Here is a 14,876-nt window from a genome sequence, read left to right on the forward strand (position 1 = left end):
ATATAAGTCATTCCCGAAAGTTCGGCCACAAACGAATATAGTCAACACTGTAGAATGTCCTAGAATAAGTCTCCCGGAAGTAAACATCGAAAACTAGGAGCAGAAAAATTCCGGAAAACCAGAATACTAAAAGTGTTGACCAGCTATTAAAACGAAATGTGACCCATCATATCAAATATTGAAAACACTAAATGTTGTGACCCAATAATATTTATTACTTAATTAATAACAAAAATATACAGTAAATACACTGTCGTAACAATACCCGTTAATTCATCAGCTCTGAGATAAAAGACTGTAGAAAATAACATTGATAACTCACACATATAAGGTTATTAAATAGTTAAATTGACACCTTATCTTATCAATAACACATATAAAAACATAAAGTACTCACAAAGAAAGGATGATTAGCCTCAGAGTGTCACCGTGTTTTACATTTATATTTTGTTAGCATAATGGACAGACTAGAGATTTAAATTGATCATTTATCTTAAAAACAGTACACTGAAAACCAGTGTTTCTTCTCGTAGAGTAAGATTAACTGGACTTTCAGTTTATAGTGTAAAGTATAACTATGTATCCCAGTATAACATCACAGACAATGAATAATCTTCAACAGGCATTCTAGACCTATGCTGTATGACTCAATACGAATCGGCAGACATTGATATCCATCAATATTTTGTAGTAGGTATAAAGCTGAAACTTCTGTAATATATTCATGAATTGTCTATTTTACATTTTAATGATTTAGTGTATGAATATATGCTAGATGAAAGTCAGTAAACGCTATGAAAAACTAGAACAAAAAGCCTAGAAACTTCTTTATGTTATTTTGTTAAAACACTTCTTTTTCAAAATAGACTTTTCTCCGGTACTTTTCTCCGCGCACCGTCGCGCCACTAGTAAAACGTGTGAAGCCCATTTCTAGTGTTATTTTGATGGAATTTCCCTTAAAACGGCACAAAAACATACTCACTCAGTTATACTGACAAAAATATCAATACATACAATCACGACCGGTATTTCCCTGTTGGTGACACGCTAAACAAGCCTAAGATAAGAAAGGACATTCTTGATGTTAATTCATTTCTAAGTTTCTGATTAAACCGTTTCATCACATACATGTTGCACATAAATACAGGGGTTATTGCTTTGGTTTTTTGTCATGTGAGCTAGTGATAATCTCCTGACAGCTAAAACACCTTTGATTTGGCAAAGACCAGGCCGCTTATCAGCTGGCTGACTTACTTGACCCTTAAGTTATAGTTAGATTACCTGAACCGATCCACACAACTGACATTCAAAATGTCCTCAGATAACAGTGGTACACAGTTAGTAATGTAAGTATTTTCTGAAGATTACCCGTTGTTTTTCTAGATTCTGTTCCCTTGTGTGAGGGTGCATTTACTTAACGCCTCTTGTCCTTTGACAGTGTTAAATTCACCAGTTCACTGTTTCTTTATTGCTCAAAGCCTCTCCCGAGAGAACATTTGCAGTCCTTTCATAGAAGCGGTTACATCAGCTGCTTCTGTCATATTTTGGAATTCGGACCTACAATCGGAGAGGTCGGTGTGAGATATGAAACCCTGCCAAAATCAGAATACAAAGACGTTCAGGCTCATCAGTTCTGCATTACGACTTTCTTTCCTGTTCGGAACTGTCATATTATTTTATTAGATGCATTTGTTTGCGAAGCGAGCGTATGGAGTAACGAATATTTCACAATGCACAATACCACTAGCAAACAGTTAAAGAGTATCAGTACAGAGTATATGATGTCTGGAAGGCAAAGGGCAAATTGGAAGAAATTAAGATTACAATACAAGACAGCGCAAGAAAATGTACAGAATAAACATTTTATACATAATGAAAAGCATGTTAACAGACGTCAGAAAACACACGGTGATGGTGACCATGACAAATGACCTCCCATGGATGCTAATGAAAGGTTCTAGTGGAAACCTTTGTGGTATATACCCGGTGACTGCAACCTTGAGGCAGCATGAGTCAGTGGTTATTACCATTCAATGCATGAGATAGTAGCTAGGTCGTTTGTCTGTCAACAGATTGCCTGAGGATATGTTATAAAAAATTCCAAATCTAATAGACCTCCAGGGCCTGATGGTATTCGAAACCAGCATCTGTCTCCAAACATAATTACTTCACTGCTTCGATCCTGTTGTGGACACAGGTCATGCACCTCCATGGTTCTCACCTTTGAAATATCTCGCTTGCATCCAAAGTAAACTGTCGTCAGACTCCCCATTGCTCTCAGTGCCCTTGGTTTGATACCTCCTGATCACGTGGCGCAGTTTTCAAACGGGAGTACAGCTCTTCTGACACTCTGGTTATTGCAAAAGCTACGGTGTTGAAGAGTCTACATATTCTCCTGAACGTTCTGGGTGGGTTCCCCTATTAAGCGTTTCCTTGAAGACGTCCCATTCGTTGTTTGGGTAGCATGTAGACGGGGTAAGGGCACTGAGCTGATGATGAGCCTTACCACTCTGAATCAAGAGTCAATAGTAAGACGACCAGTGCCCGACCAGTGACACGTGGTTTGTTGATGAGGTGCCACATGGTCATGCGATATTACCTTTTTTGAATAATGTCCCTATAAAACCCGCATGGGTTAGAAATCTTAGTATCTTAGCTCTAGGCTCTAAGCTCTAAGCTCTAAGCTCTAAGCTCCAACAACATACAACAACTTCTGGGACACCCCTTTTGTTAAATATCTTCCGAATAACACCAACTAACAACATACCTTTGCCATAAATTATATTTGAAAGATCCCCTTTGACGTAATAAGACAAACATGGTTTTAACTTGGTTGGTCACTCAAGGGAAAGGTTGACATGTCAATATCAAGGAAACGTCTCAAAAGCATTACAAAGGTCATTGGTTAATTTGATATTTTTATCTGCGGGTTATCTTGGTCACAAACGTTTGTTTGGCGGAGAAAAGCAGGCCGAGAATCTGCCTATCTCGACCCACAATATATAAATAGATTTGCTGAATCGAGCCGCATTTGCATTCGATATGTCCTCAGATCACATTCATGAAAGGTTTGTAATTTGTTTAGTTTCTGAAGATTATATATTGCAGGATTTTTTTTCTGAGGACTCTTACTCATATACACGCGTGTTAATGACTGAGTGTTCTAGTATCGGCAGTTTAAGGTATCCATTCTACGTGGGTGTTAGCCTGACACGACGTGCGCTGGGTCACTATGACATTTAACTCAACTACGGGGACTACCTCCTCAATGATAAACTGTTGTGGCGCTGAAAGTACATGCACGTTTCAAAACTGGTCGCCACTTCACCCCTCCTTTAAAGTGCTGAAAAGTAGTGTATTGCTCAAAACCTCTCCCAACATGGAAACGTTAGAAAACAAACAAGTACATGTATGTTATCTAGCTGAGCACACACATATGATGATCATGAACGGTGTTTTCCAGGAATCCCCACATTCAAGAGCTTCACGATCAAAGAAAGTCGAAAGGACACGGGATCCCCTGCTTCCAACATGATGGGGTGTGTTTATTTATGCCATCTCCCGAAATGTTGAAGGGGTCTCGTCCTGTAGACAGAATAAATAGTATCAAAGAAGCTGAACTGAAGGACGATGACATCGTTATCTGCGCGTATCCCAAATGTGGTAGGTACACGACATGTCACAATGAATGACTGCATGTTTTTTATTTGTGCTCCACTGACAAAGACTCTGGTAATTGGTTAGGTGCCAAACTGTCCCACACTCTGACTAGCTTTAATGATGTTTAATATATACATCAAGGTGAATGTTTGTTATCAATGGTAATATGGTAAATGTTCTTATTTCAAACAAATCAAACCCATTCTCGTAGTGTTAACCCTACTTTGTGGGTATCTAACTGCACTTAAATGTTTTAGGAACCCACTGGTTGTGGGAAGATCCAACAAGGTGAATGTTTCTTGATATACCAAAACTAATATGGCGAAAATTTCTTACTTCTAACAAATCATACTCATTGCCGCAACATTAACACTGTTTTGTGGGTATCTAACTGGACGTTAACATTTTAGGAACCCACTGGTTGTGGGAAGTCATCGAGATGTTGATCAGTGGCACTCTTCAACATCAAAAGGCTGTCAAAGAGACCCGGATGTTTGAATTCCTCTACAAAGAAGGAATAGAAGCAGTGCCACCTCGACGTGTCTTCAACACCCATCTTCCTCTTCGCATGCTCCCTAAACAGGTCGTGGAAAAGAAGATCAAGTGTATTCAGATCATGCGGAATCCGAAAGACACGTGTGTGTCCTACTTCAGCCAGATTAGAGATATGGTTCCACCGTATAACTATCAAGGAGATTTTGCGGACTTTACAGAGGCTTTTATGTTAGAGAATAGTAAGTTGATTGATCATAGTCAGTGCTTTGCCATCATGCAAGTAAAATGGACATGACACACATGATCTTATCACTACGATTCTCACAATCCTGACCCGGGGTAGAATAGGCCTTCAGCAACCCATGCTTGCCACAAAAGGCGACTAGGCTTATGGCAAGAGACAACTAACGGGATCGGGTGGTCAGGCTCGCTGACTCAGTTGATTGATGTCATCGGTTCCCAATTGCGTAGAGCAATGCTCATGTTGTTGATCACTGGATTGTCTGGTCCAGACTCTATTGTTTATAGACCGCCGCCATATAGCTGGAATATTGCTGACTAAACTCACTCAGATGTGTCAACGACCAGTGTTAAATGTTAACCTCGCTGTATTCTCAAAGAAAGGTGGTATAGGTTGTCACGGTACACTCTAGCTCCTGATGGCTAAAGTGCTGGAATTCAAGTATTGAGCTTTGGCCATCTCCAGATCTAGTTGGAAAGGATTCACTTACATATCATTGCTTTAACTTTAACTTTGGGGTTCATAGTTCCGTTTGGGTCCTACTCCACCTATCTGCAGTCATGGAAAGCAGAAGTGGCAGCTGCACCAGAGTTACCTACCCTTGATATGTACTATGAGGACATGAAAATGGTAAGTATTGATTTCTCTCATCCACAAACAGAAAATTATAATTGCAAGTAATCTACATATATGCATAAATAACACCATGAGGCATAACGTCCTGTCAACTTAACACAGCGGACATTTGAATGACAACCCATGAATATCGGGGCAGGAACTGGTCTTCAGCTACCAATTTTGATCAGTCAGTCCTACCAATCAATCGTTAAAAACTTTAAAGAAATTGATAATCATTTCAAACCCCTCCTACACAATTGCATCCAGGATCCTGTCAAGGCTGTCAAAGACATCGCCAGATTCCTTGGCCTTGCATCTTCAAACAAGTTCTGTGAAGACGTTGCGGATGCTTGTTCCTTTAAGAAGATGAAGAAAATTGACCAGGAAATGAAGAGTGGACTTCCCGTGAAGATCTGGGCAGATGGCTCAGGAGGAACCTTCTATAGAAAAGGTATAACGCAGTACAGATAATTCCTAAAAACTCAGCTCGACAAGCACTCACACGAATACATACTCACTCAGTAAAAGTTGAAGGGTGTTTGCTGGTCACTTTTTGAACTTCTGCGCAACTCAGACTGTCGTATTCGGCTACGATCAACGACATTCACAATAAATGATATTCACTTAAACTTCTATTCAGAGTATATACGTGTAATTATGACTCCTAAATCCCACTCAAGATAACAACACTTGCAAATCGAAATCTAATGCTTATTTCAATACTGCTGTTCACCCCGGTTTTCTTGGCTGTTTTTTGCAGACAAACGTCACACGTCGAAAACATACGTACGCCTGTTTAATGTATGCTGGCTTTGATACATTCAGTTTCTGTTTCAGGTGAAATCGGAGACTGGAAGAATTGGTTCACTGTCGCACAAAGTGAGAGATTTGATCAAATATGGAACAAGAAGATGAAGGATTTCGGGTTTGAGTTTACTTACACACTAGCGTGAGGTCCATCCAAGAACATCCAAGTTGCATCCAAGAACCACGTGGGAATAAATGAGTGAGTTACAGTTTTACATCACATCGGTGATATTGCAGCCCATCGTGATGTGAATAAGTTAGATATAATCAAATATATGCTATGAAGAGACAATGAAACAGTCAGCAAGTATCAAAGCTGTACGTATAAAACCTACTATACCAATATCAAAATTAAATCATTTTTTAATTCATTATATGCTACAGGCTACAGATCAACAATGCTACAGACCACTACAAAACAAAGGCAAGAGACATACAGTGTTTCTGCTGCTTTCATAATCCCCAGCAAGATTTATGCCGTCACTTTGTTTACCAGTGGTTGTGGGCAATGTTTGTCGATATTATATATGAAACTATTGTCCAATAAAAAACAACTATCTCATGAGGATGTGCTTTTGTTAATTGGAATTCCGCTAATGGACTTTTGGTTGTCATGGATCACAAAAGTTAAAGGCGTTAAGTGTGGACTTTGAACACGCACCTTGAACTTGGCCTGTGTAATTTCACCTGTGTAAGCTGAGGAATAACCTCCCTTTCGCTTCTAGCTTCCGGTGCCATTCTGGAAGCTATGGTACGTTGAGGGTGTGGCATAGTTATGTCAGAATAGAACTGCATAATAGGTATAATAAGAGATCCTTGATGAGATGCATTGGGTGACGGTTTCGGATTTTCGCTCATCTGTCTGCTAACGTCGACGTTTCAAGATAGACCACTCAGGAGGCCTCGTCTACATTTGAATATTGCTGAGTGTGGCGTAAAACTAGATTCACTCACTCACTCACCTTGGACCCATCAACGATGATAGAGCGGTGCTAATCGTATTTAGATCTTAACTGGATATATTCTTGCTAAAGGACTAACTGGTTTGTATCAGATTATTTTATAATTAGTAAGTATGAAGTCTTCTTCTGGTCTGACTAATTGTGAGGGAGGTCATTAAAGTTGTCTATCACTAACCATCCCTGGTTGCGAAAAAGTATCATGCCACTTGCATTATCTAAAATCAAATTTCCAGTACAAGGTTTAAGATATGTCTCTTGGCGACACAGAGATGACGATTTGTAACCTTTAATTAGTAACTGTATTTCATTTCAGTTCTTGGCAATTCCATTGGAACGGATTTAATATGAGGATGTATTTCTCGAACCTGTGCTAGACACATTTCTACCTCTCTCTTGATATGGCGTCACCTCTGTATCCAACGCAGTAAACGTGTTTTCATTGGTTGTTTCTGTAGAGGGGTATATTTGCGTACAGAAATTTTGTGGACTGTTCTGGGGTATTTACCAAGATCAACGATCCCTTCTGATCGTACAACTTTGTCATCAAATGATGCCAAAACATATGGAACGTAACTGAATTCCTAATTATGTTATCTAAACGCACCGTGCCCAAGTGTGTGCATGAATACAGCCCTGGGCATTGACTGATTATCTGCATGAGTTTACATACAGCACCGTATAACACTATCATGCTGGACGTTGAATTTGGTTAATGCAGTAACTTATTCCCGCTTTTGAAATACAAATGATATAATAACCCAAGCACCTCTCTTTTATTAACACACTTTACTGATTTATCTCGGCAGGAAGAATATATCTAAAATAAATTAAATATAAGCGCCTTCATAAACTAGCGCTTGAATCAAATACAAGATACCCTGGCTGTCACATTCTTTTATAGGCTCATATGTGAATGTTGGTTGGTTGACTGTTGTGTAACGCCGCAGAGGGTATTTGAACTATGTGGCGGCAGGCTGTAAATAATCAAGCCTGAACCAGAAAATCCAATGATCATCAGCTTGTAGCAACTGGGATACGATGACATGTGTCAACCAAGTCAATGAGTCTGACCGCCCGATCCCGTTCGCCGCCTTTTACGGTTACTGAATACCACGTCTAGCAGAGATCTTCATTGGTTATACCACATAGACAATTTCAACTTCATGCAACACACTTAACAGATTTTAATTTTGATGTCACAACATTTTTAGACAATTACTGTAAATAAATGTAAATGACATATGAAAATTATGCTGAACGTATAACTCGTCATGTTTGACATATCACTACTTCAAAAATTCACGATAATATTTCGAGACAGCTAAACATTGGATATTTGAGTTTGAAAATTATATTATAATAACGGTAATTAAATCAAGAGTATTCAACTTTCGCCTGTAATTAGGTGGACACATATCTCTCAAAATTAGTTCCAGACACTTGCTGCTGTAGAATATTTAGGGTGATCTACGTGGAGCGAATATAATATATTTAATACAATGGAAGCTGTCGAAACCGGCAGTCACCGGGAGTGAGGAAATAATCTGGTTTAGACAGCGTAGAGCTCACATTGTTACCTACGACTAGAACTGAACAGTTTTGTCACTCTCATATACATGTATCACGCGGTTCTCTCAAACACTGCACACGCTGACTCAACTCCCTAGTTATGTTTACAAGTATACCCATACTGAACGGAGATTAACTTATTTATGTCGACAACCATGTGGTTTTAACGCAGGATTGATTGGTGACAATGCATATCCGGCCGACTCCTTGCCACAAGACGGGTTTGACAGCGCTGATTACTGTGAAAACACGCATTCGGGCGGTTCATTTCATGCCGAGATCCGGAACTGACAGCTGCTGGACTGCAGAGCTTTTAAAGGATGATAAATGTACAAGCCACGGAAGGGACTGAGATTTTATGCCGGAACTGACAACTTACCAGACTGGACAGCTGACGGCTATGAAAGCTCCCACTTCAATACACTTTCAATTATAAATCCCAATGGAAATAACTTCATCGGAAAAACAATACCTTCATATTTCCTTGGATGTAATACAGATGGAAGGCGTTTTAAACCGTCTATGCATCTTTGCTTTTGGTGTATTATTGTACAACAGACTCCAGTAACTTACGGTCTATTACATTTCTGAAATCCAAAGTCATTTTATAACGTAGTATGTAACAGTCAAAGTATATAACAGTCAAACGAATTTAGTTTTGTGTATGAATGCTGCACCTTGAAAACACCGCTCACACTTGACATCCACTATCTTGCCATTTGGCTATCCGGTCCATTATTACGAGTCCAGTCCTGAATGGTGGAAGTCGTGCTGTGCGTCAGACATCAAACCAACACCAATGCTATACGAATTGAGTGGAGAATCACAGTACTAACTCGATGGGAACTGTAATGTTTAAATAAGTTTTAATTCATTCAGGAATGGCGCAGGTGCAATACCGACAAACTTATTAACATTATTTTTATTTGGTGACTGCCACGTTTACAACGCAACCGTACAAGGAAGCCATGACGTTGTTATCCATGGTGTTTGTCCATATATTAATGAGTATGTACATCAACAAGAAGGACAGACCGCTTATATAAGTTTTATTATCCACAAAACACAAAGACAACAATGCGACCTGTATAGTGGATCAGTAGCAACCTCAGCCACTCAGAACGCAGTTGTCCATTAGTAATCGTGGCAAAACCTCTTTCATTTGACCTCACACAGGTGTGTCGGTAAACTCAAAATCAGAATCCTTCATCTTCTTGTTCCATATGATATCAAATCTCTCACTTTGTGCCACAGTGAACCAATTCTTCCAGTCTCCGATTTCACCTGAAACAGACAATGAATGTATCAACGCCAGCTTACTTTACACAGGCATTTGTCTGTCAACTGCGTATGTTACTACTACTACTACTACTACTACTACTACTACTACTACTACTAGTACTACGGCAACACTGCTGTCACTGCTACAAGCACCACTGCCATGCTTGTCGTGAAAATGTCGACCCCACAGGACTAATAAGGAGAGCGTATCCGCCTTAAACTTCAATTAATACGCGAATAATGTTTAAAACGAATGTACCGTATTTTCTTGCGATTATGTTTTTTTGTGATATCGTGTCAAAATGTCGTAGTATCGGAAATTAGGAACCGCCAATGTACCCAAACCTGACTGTGTGAAAGGTTCACAAACGTTTCAAGGCAATAAACACGCCTCCCGGAACTACCCTATTCTACGTATTGGGTGAGTGAGAGAGGATTGCGACGCATGCAGCAATTTAATATTCTTGCTATAGGGCGGAAATCTGTAAATAACCGACTCTGGACCAGTCAATCCAGTGATGAATATCATGAGCATGAATTCTATGTATTGTCTTGGAGCGGATGATCTCTGTCTCTAACGTACTTGAAAGTGAATTAATATGGATTTTTAGGGATGTCTGATGTTAACGCATCGCGAGGAATAACTTTTCGTCGAACGTCTCTGGAATCTGACAAATGAGTGGGTATTTCTAAAATTCTAAATAGGTTGTTTCCTGGATATAAGTGAAAACGTGTAATACCTTTTCGGTAGAAGGTCCCTCCTGTGCCATCAGCCCATATCTTTAGAGGAATTCTATCTTCCCTGTTCAGGTCAACTTGTTTCATCTTCTTGAAGGAACAAACAAGTGCAACGTCCGCACAGAACTGGTCCGTACGTGTGATACCCAGGAACCTAACAATGTCTTTAACACACTTGGCAAGGTCCTGAAAAGAGCGGTCCTAGAGTTTAAGGAGGCCTCGTTCACATTCAAAAGATCATACTTCATCATACGAATCTTGTTTCATAAGGCGATTGAATGTGGTTTCTTTATCACTCAACCATCTAATCCTGGTGGTTTTTTATTCAAACGTATCCTGTATTAAAGGAACGGGAATCGTGAAAGGGGGTCCAACTTTGAGTTCACTTGCAGGTTATTTTATCAGTTAACGGTACAATATCACTCTTTGACAGTAACGTCAATGATGAACGTTTGTAACTACGGGGACAACTTGACGGTGTTGGATATCAATACTCACAGTTTTCATGTCTTCATAGAACAACTCAAGGACAGGTAACTCTGGTGAAGCTTCCACTTCGGCTTTCCATGATAGAATATAGGAGGAGTAGGAACCAAACGGAACTAGGAAATAAAGAAGACATGGATGAAACAATGACACTTAACTGAATCCTTTCATCAGACGTGACGCTGGATTCCGAAATACAGGAGGTTTCTGTCAAGGTGTAGTGCCGAAACATACAAATGGATTTTTTAAACTCCAATGCTTGAAACACACTAATGACAGCCGTAGCGCTGACAGCGCCTGGATCATGTCCCTGTGTGGAGAGGTCATTGAAGTTTGTGGAACATTAGTCCGAGCAAAACCATGAATAGAAGTATGCCAGATATGTTACCAGAAGTTTAGGAACCAGTGCCCTTTCTTAACCTTTCAGTGAAATTTTAGGTGAAATCGCCATGGCAGAAACCTTCATCCATTTTGAGTCTTAGTACTTATATAGTGAACAATGAACAAACACTTTTGCATCATCTCAAGAATATGATTTCAACCATACCACAAACCTGAGAAAGTGAGTTACTTTAAAATAGCCGTGACATCAGGTAACTTGAGTCCCTCTTTGTGCAGCGACCATAGTTATATTATCTGACATGATAACTTCTCATAATAGCGGCCGACTTAACTGGGTTCTTTGTAAGGAGTCACACCATACAGTAGTGCTACTTTAAAATAGCCGTGACATCAGGTAACTTGAGTCCCTCTTTGTGCAGCGACCATAGTTATATTATCTGACATGATAACTTCTCATAATAGCGGCCGACTTAACTGGGTTCTTTGTAAGGAGTCACACCATACAGTAGTGCTACTTTAAAATAGCCGTGACATCAGGTAACTTGAGTCCCTCTTTGTGCAGCGACCATAGTTATATTATCTGACATGATAACTTCTCATAATAGCGGCCGACTTAACTGGGTTCTTTGTAAGGAGTCACACCATACAGTAGTGCTACTTTAAAATAGCCGTGACATCAGGTAACTTGAGTCCCTCTTTGTGCAGCGACCATAGTTATATTATCTGACATGATAACTTCTCATAATAGCGGCCGACTTAACTGGGCTCTTTGTAAAGAGTCACACCATACAGTAGGGCTACTTTTAATGTGGACAATATACTTCCATCGTGGCCCATGGGTGATTGTACTAGTTCCAACTTCAGGTAACATATATCTCTAACCTTCCAAGATTCCATGCCACATTTTCACATATATACCACACTTGTATTATGACTGAGAGTCGACAACTCCGTGTTTTATGCAGCGCGTCATCATTTAACATGTTTTGGTATAATGTAGACGTGGTTCAAAACACTCCGCCTCCATTCAAACCATCATTCCACGGACGAACACAGGACAGAAACCCCCATGCCGTCCTGACTAAGCCTACCCTTGTACTTACTTTTCTCTGTTAGAAACGCCTCTGTAAATTCCACGAAGTCTCCTTCATAATTATAAGGTGGAACCATGTCTCTGCAGTGATTGAAGTAGGACACACACGTGTCTTTGGGATTCCGCATGATTTGGATACACTTGATCTTCTTCTCCACTACCTGTTTCGGGAGCATGCGCAGAGGGAGGTGAGTGTTGAAGACACGTCGAGGTGGCAACGCTTCCATTCCATTTTTGAAGAGGAATTCTATCATCCGGGTCTCTTTGACATCCTTTTGATGCTGGACAGTCCCGCTGATCAGCATCTCGATGACTTCCCACAACCAGTGGGTTCCTAAAACATTAAAATTCAGGACCCAATTCCACATAGTGATACCGGTCGTAAGCTTTTGTCAGCTTATGGGATTTACGATCACCTTGGCCCTGTTTGACAAAGCTCCCGTAAGCCTAAGATCTCATAGCATTGGTACGTCCTATGTTACAGTATAGGAGGCAGGGATGCTACAAGGAAACTTAGGAGATCTTAAGCTTATGAGAGTCTCGTGAAACGGGCCCCTGAACGCTGAGATCGCTTTATGGAGCAGGTGTCCAATGCCATTTGTTGAGCAGCAGTGGAAGACTTAAAAATAACTCAACAATTTTCAAAGTTCATGTAGTTTTACTTGCATACCTTTGAAATTTTCAACGTCACTATATCCTCCAATATGTCCTAATTTGACACTGTACAGGACGCGGTATAGACAACAGTCTGAACGGTCCTTATGTGACCACTGAACCACCAAATTGAAGTCCTTATTTGACTTCTAACAATTGTGCCCTGATGTTTGATGTGACACAACATTCAGCACAGCAGACGCGTTACGATATCTACTTAGATTTAGAAAATGGCGGTGTTCAACGTTATATCAGCGGTCTTATTAGTATCAAACAGAGACAAGCTGAGATGTGATTGAGGCATGCCTCATATAAGTTAGATACCACTGGATATTTTGAGATTTGCCATGATACGGCTGGTATACTCCATAAACAGATGATATTAGGCAGTGATATTCAACCACTCATTTTAGGATGTACTGGGTACATACCACATTTGGGATACGCACAGAGAATGATATCATCGTCCTTCAGTTCGACTTCTTTGATACTTTTGATTTTGTCTAAAGGATGACCCCCCTTCAGTGTGTCAGGAGGCGGCACAAAGAAATACACCCCGTCATACTTGAGACAGTAGAATCCGTGTCCTTTCGAGTTTCTCAGATCTGGTAGCTCTCCAAAATCGTGATCCCTAGAAAATATGGTTCATGGTCGAAATATATGTTATTTACTAAACAATGTCCTTATTTACTAAATAATGTCCAAACTATCAATTAATTCATCGGACAATCAACTAGATAACCGACAGAACTTCTGCCCTCTCAATCTGTGTGGCAATAATGAAGCATGCAAACTATTAGCGTGATAACGGTGTAAGAATCTACATTGAAACTGCCACTCATGGCGGGCAAGACGTTCTCATCCATAATTGTGTATGCTTCATCATTAACACATTAACATCTAAAATGCCGATGAATCTGTGTGACCCCAAAATGGCTTCACCAGATTTGGGAGGGAAGCAATTTCATATCTCGATAATACACTTAAATCAAGGCTGCGATATTGGAACTTGCAGAGCAGTAGAAAGAAGTGCCATAAACCTGTGGCCTGTACTTCTCTCTCACTCCAACAGCAACGTTTCCATTATCAGTCATCGGCCTATATTTCTCTATGACTCCTAGAGCAACGTTTCCGTTATCAATCATCGACCTATGTTTCTCTATGACTCCTAGAGCAACGTTTCCGTTATCAATCATCGACCTATGTTTCTCTATGACCCCTAGAGCAACGTTTCCGTTATCAATCATCGACCTATGTTTCTCTATGACTCCTAGAGCAACGTTTCCATTATCAATCATCGACCTATGTTTCTCTGTGACTCCTAGAGCAACGTTTCCATTATCAGTCATCGACCTATGTTTCTCTATGACTCCTAGAGCAACGTTTCCATTATCAATCATCGACCTATGTTTCTCTATGACTCCTAGAGCAACGTTTCCATTATCAATCATCGACCTATGTTTCTCTATGACTGCAAGAGCAACGTTTCCATTATCAATCATCGACCTATGTTTCTCTATGACCCCTAGAGCAACGTTTCCGTTATCAATCATCGACCTATGTTTCTCTACGACTGCGAGAGCAACGTTTCCATTATCAATCATCGACCTATGTTTCTCTATGACTCCTAGAGCAACGTTTCCATTATCAATCATCGACCTATGTTTCTCTATGACTCCTAGAGCAACGTTTCCGTAATCAATCATCGACCTATATTTCTCTATGACTCCTAGAGCAACGTTTCCATTATCAATCATCGACCTATGTTTCTCTATGACTCCTAGAGCAACGTTTCCGTTTGGTCATACTGATATCTGTGACATCTAATACGGTATTTTCTTTATTTGCGATGGAACGTCATTATAGTGTAGCGGCTGGTCCAATAGTTCCTTTATATGTCACGGACCTGCGGTATTTTCTGATATCGTGG

At 40.1% G+C, this 14,876-nt stretch overlaps 2 protein-coding genes across 5 annotated transcripts; one reads left to right on the plus strand and one right to left on the minus strand.

Annotated features, from left to right (window-relative positions):
- The first annotated feature begins 1,274 nt into the window (after window positions 1-1,274).
- On the plus strand, window positions 1,275-6,389 carry LOC137280558 (sulfotransferase 1B1-like). 4 transcript variants are annotated; one of them, XR_010956706.1, is made up of 7 exons: window positions 1,304-1,346; window positions 3,464-3,663; window positions 4,071-4,394; window positions 4,923-5,026; window positions 5,282-5,465; window positions 5,852-6,020; window positions 6,206-6,389. XR_010956706.1 is itself a non-coding variant. In XM_067811890.1 (6 exons), exons 1-6 carry the CDS (start codon window positions 1,312-1,314, stop codon window positions 5,965-5,967), a joined length of 963 nt encoding a protein of 320 aa, XP_067667991.1. In that variant the 5' UTR covers window positions 1,275-1,311; the 3' UTR covers window positions 5,968-6,389. The 4 variants fall into 4 exon arrangements, 2 of the variants coding, with proteins under 2 accessions (XP_067667991.1, XP_067667992.1); XR_010956707.1 differs by lacking the exon at window positions 1,304-1,346 and adding an exon at window positions 2,952-3,068; XM_067811890.1 differs by having other exon boundaries at window positions 1,275-1,346; window positions 5,852-6,389.
- A 3,131-nt stretch (window positions 6,390-9,520) lies between these two features.
- Window positions 9,521-14,703, minus strand: LOC137273468 (sulfotransferase 1C4-like). The gene is made up of 6 exons (XM_067806171.1): window positions 14,000-14,703; window positions 13,378-13,577; window positions 12,303-12,626; window positions 10,870-10,973; window positions 10,374-10,557; window positions 9,521-9,636 (listed from the first exon to the last, which is right to left on the minus strand). Exons 1-6 carry the CDS (start codon window positions 14,701-14,703, stop codon window positions 9,521-9,523), a joined length of 1,632 nt encoding a protein of 543 aa, XP_067662272.1.
- Window positions 14,704-14,876: the final 173 nt, after the last annotated feature.

Source organism: Haliotis asinina, chromosome 1, assembly GCF_037392515.1.
Source record: "Haliotis asinina isolate JCU_RB_2024 chromosome 1, JCU_Hal_asi_v2, whole genome shotgun sequence".
NCBI classification, from domain to species: Eukaryota; Metazoa; Mollusca; class Gastropoda; order Lepetellida; family Haliotidae; genus Haliotis; species Haliotis asinina.

Excerpts from the sequence above, each read along its gene's own strand:
- LOC137280558 (XM_067811890.1), top strand. The coding sequence starts at position 1,312 with ATGTCCTCAGATAACAGTGGTACACAGTTAGTAAT. Across the intron at positions 3,664-4,070 it reads CTGCGCGTATCCCAAATGTG|GAACCCACTGGTTGTGGGAA; the intron begins GTAGGTACACGA and ends TTAACATTTTAG. Across the intron at positions 4,395-4,922 it reads GGCTTTTATGTTAGAGAATA|TTCCGTTTGGGTCCTACTCC; the intron begins GTAAGTTGATTG and ends TGGGGTTCATAG.
- LOC137273468 (XM_067806171.1), bottom strand. The coding sequence starts at position 14,703 with ATGATTGATAATGGAAACGTTGCTCTAGGAGTCATAGAGAAATATAGG. Across the intron at positions 10,974-12,302 it reads GGCGTTTCTAACAGAGAAAA|TTCCGTTTGGTTCCTACTCC; the intron begins GTAAGTACAAGG and ends TTTATTTCCTAG. Across the intron at positions 9,637-10,373 it reads AGGGACCTTCTACCGAAAAG|GTGAAATCGGAGACTGGAAG; the intron begins GTATTACACGTT and ends TGTCTGTTTCAG.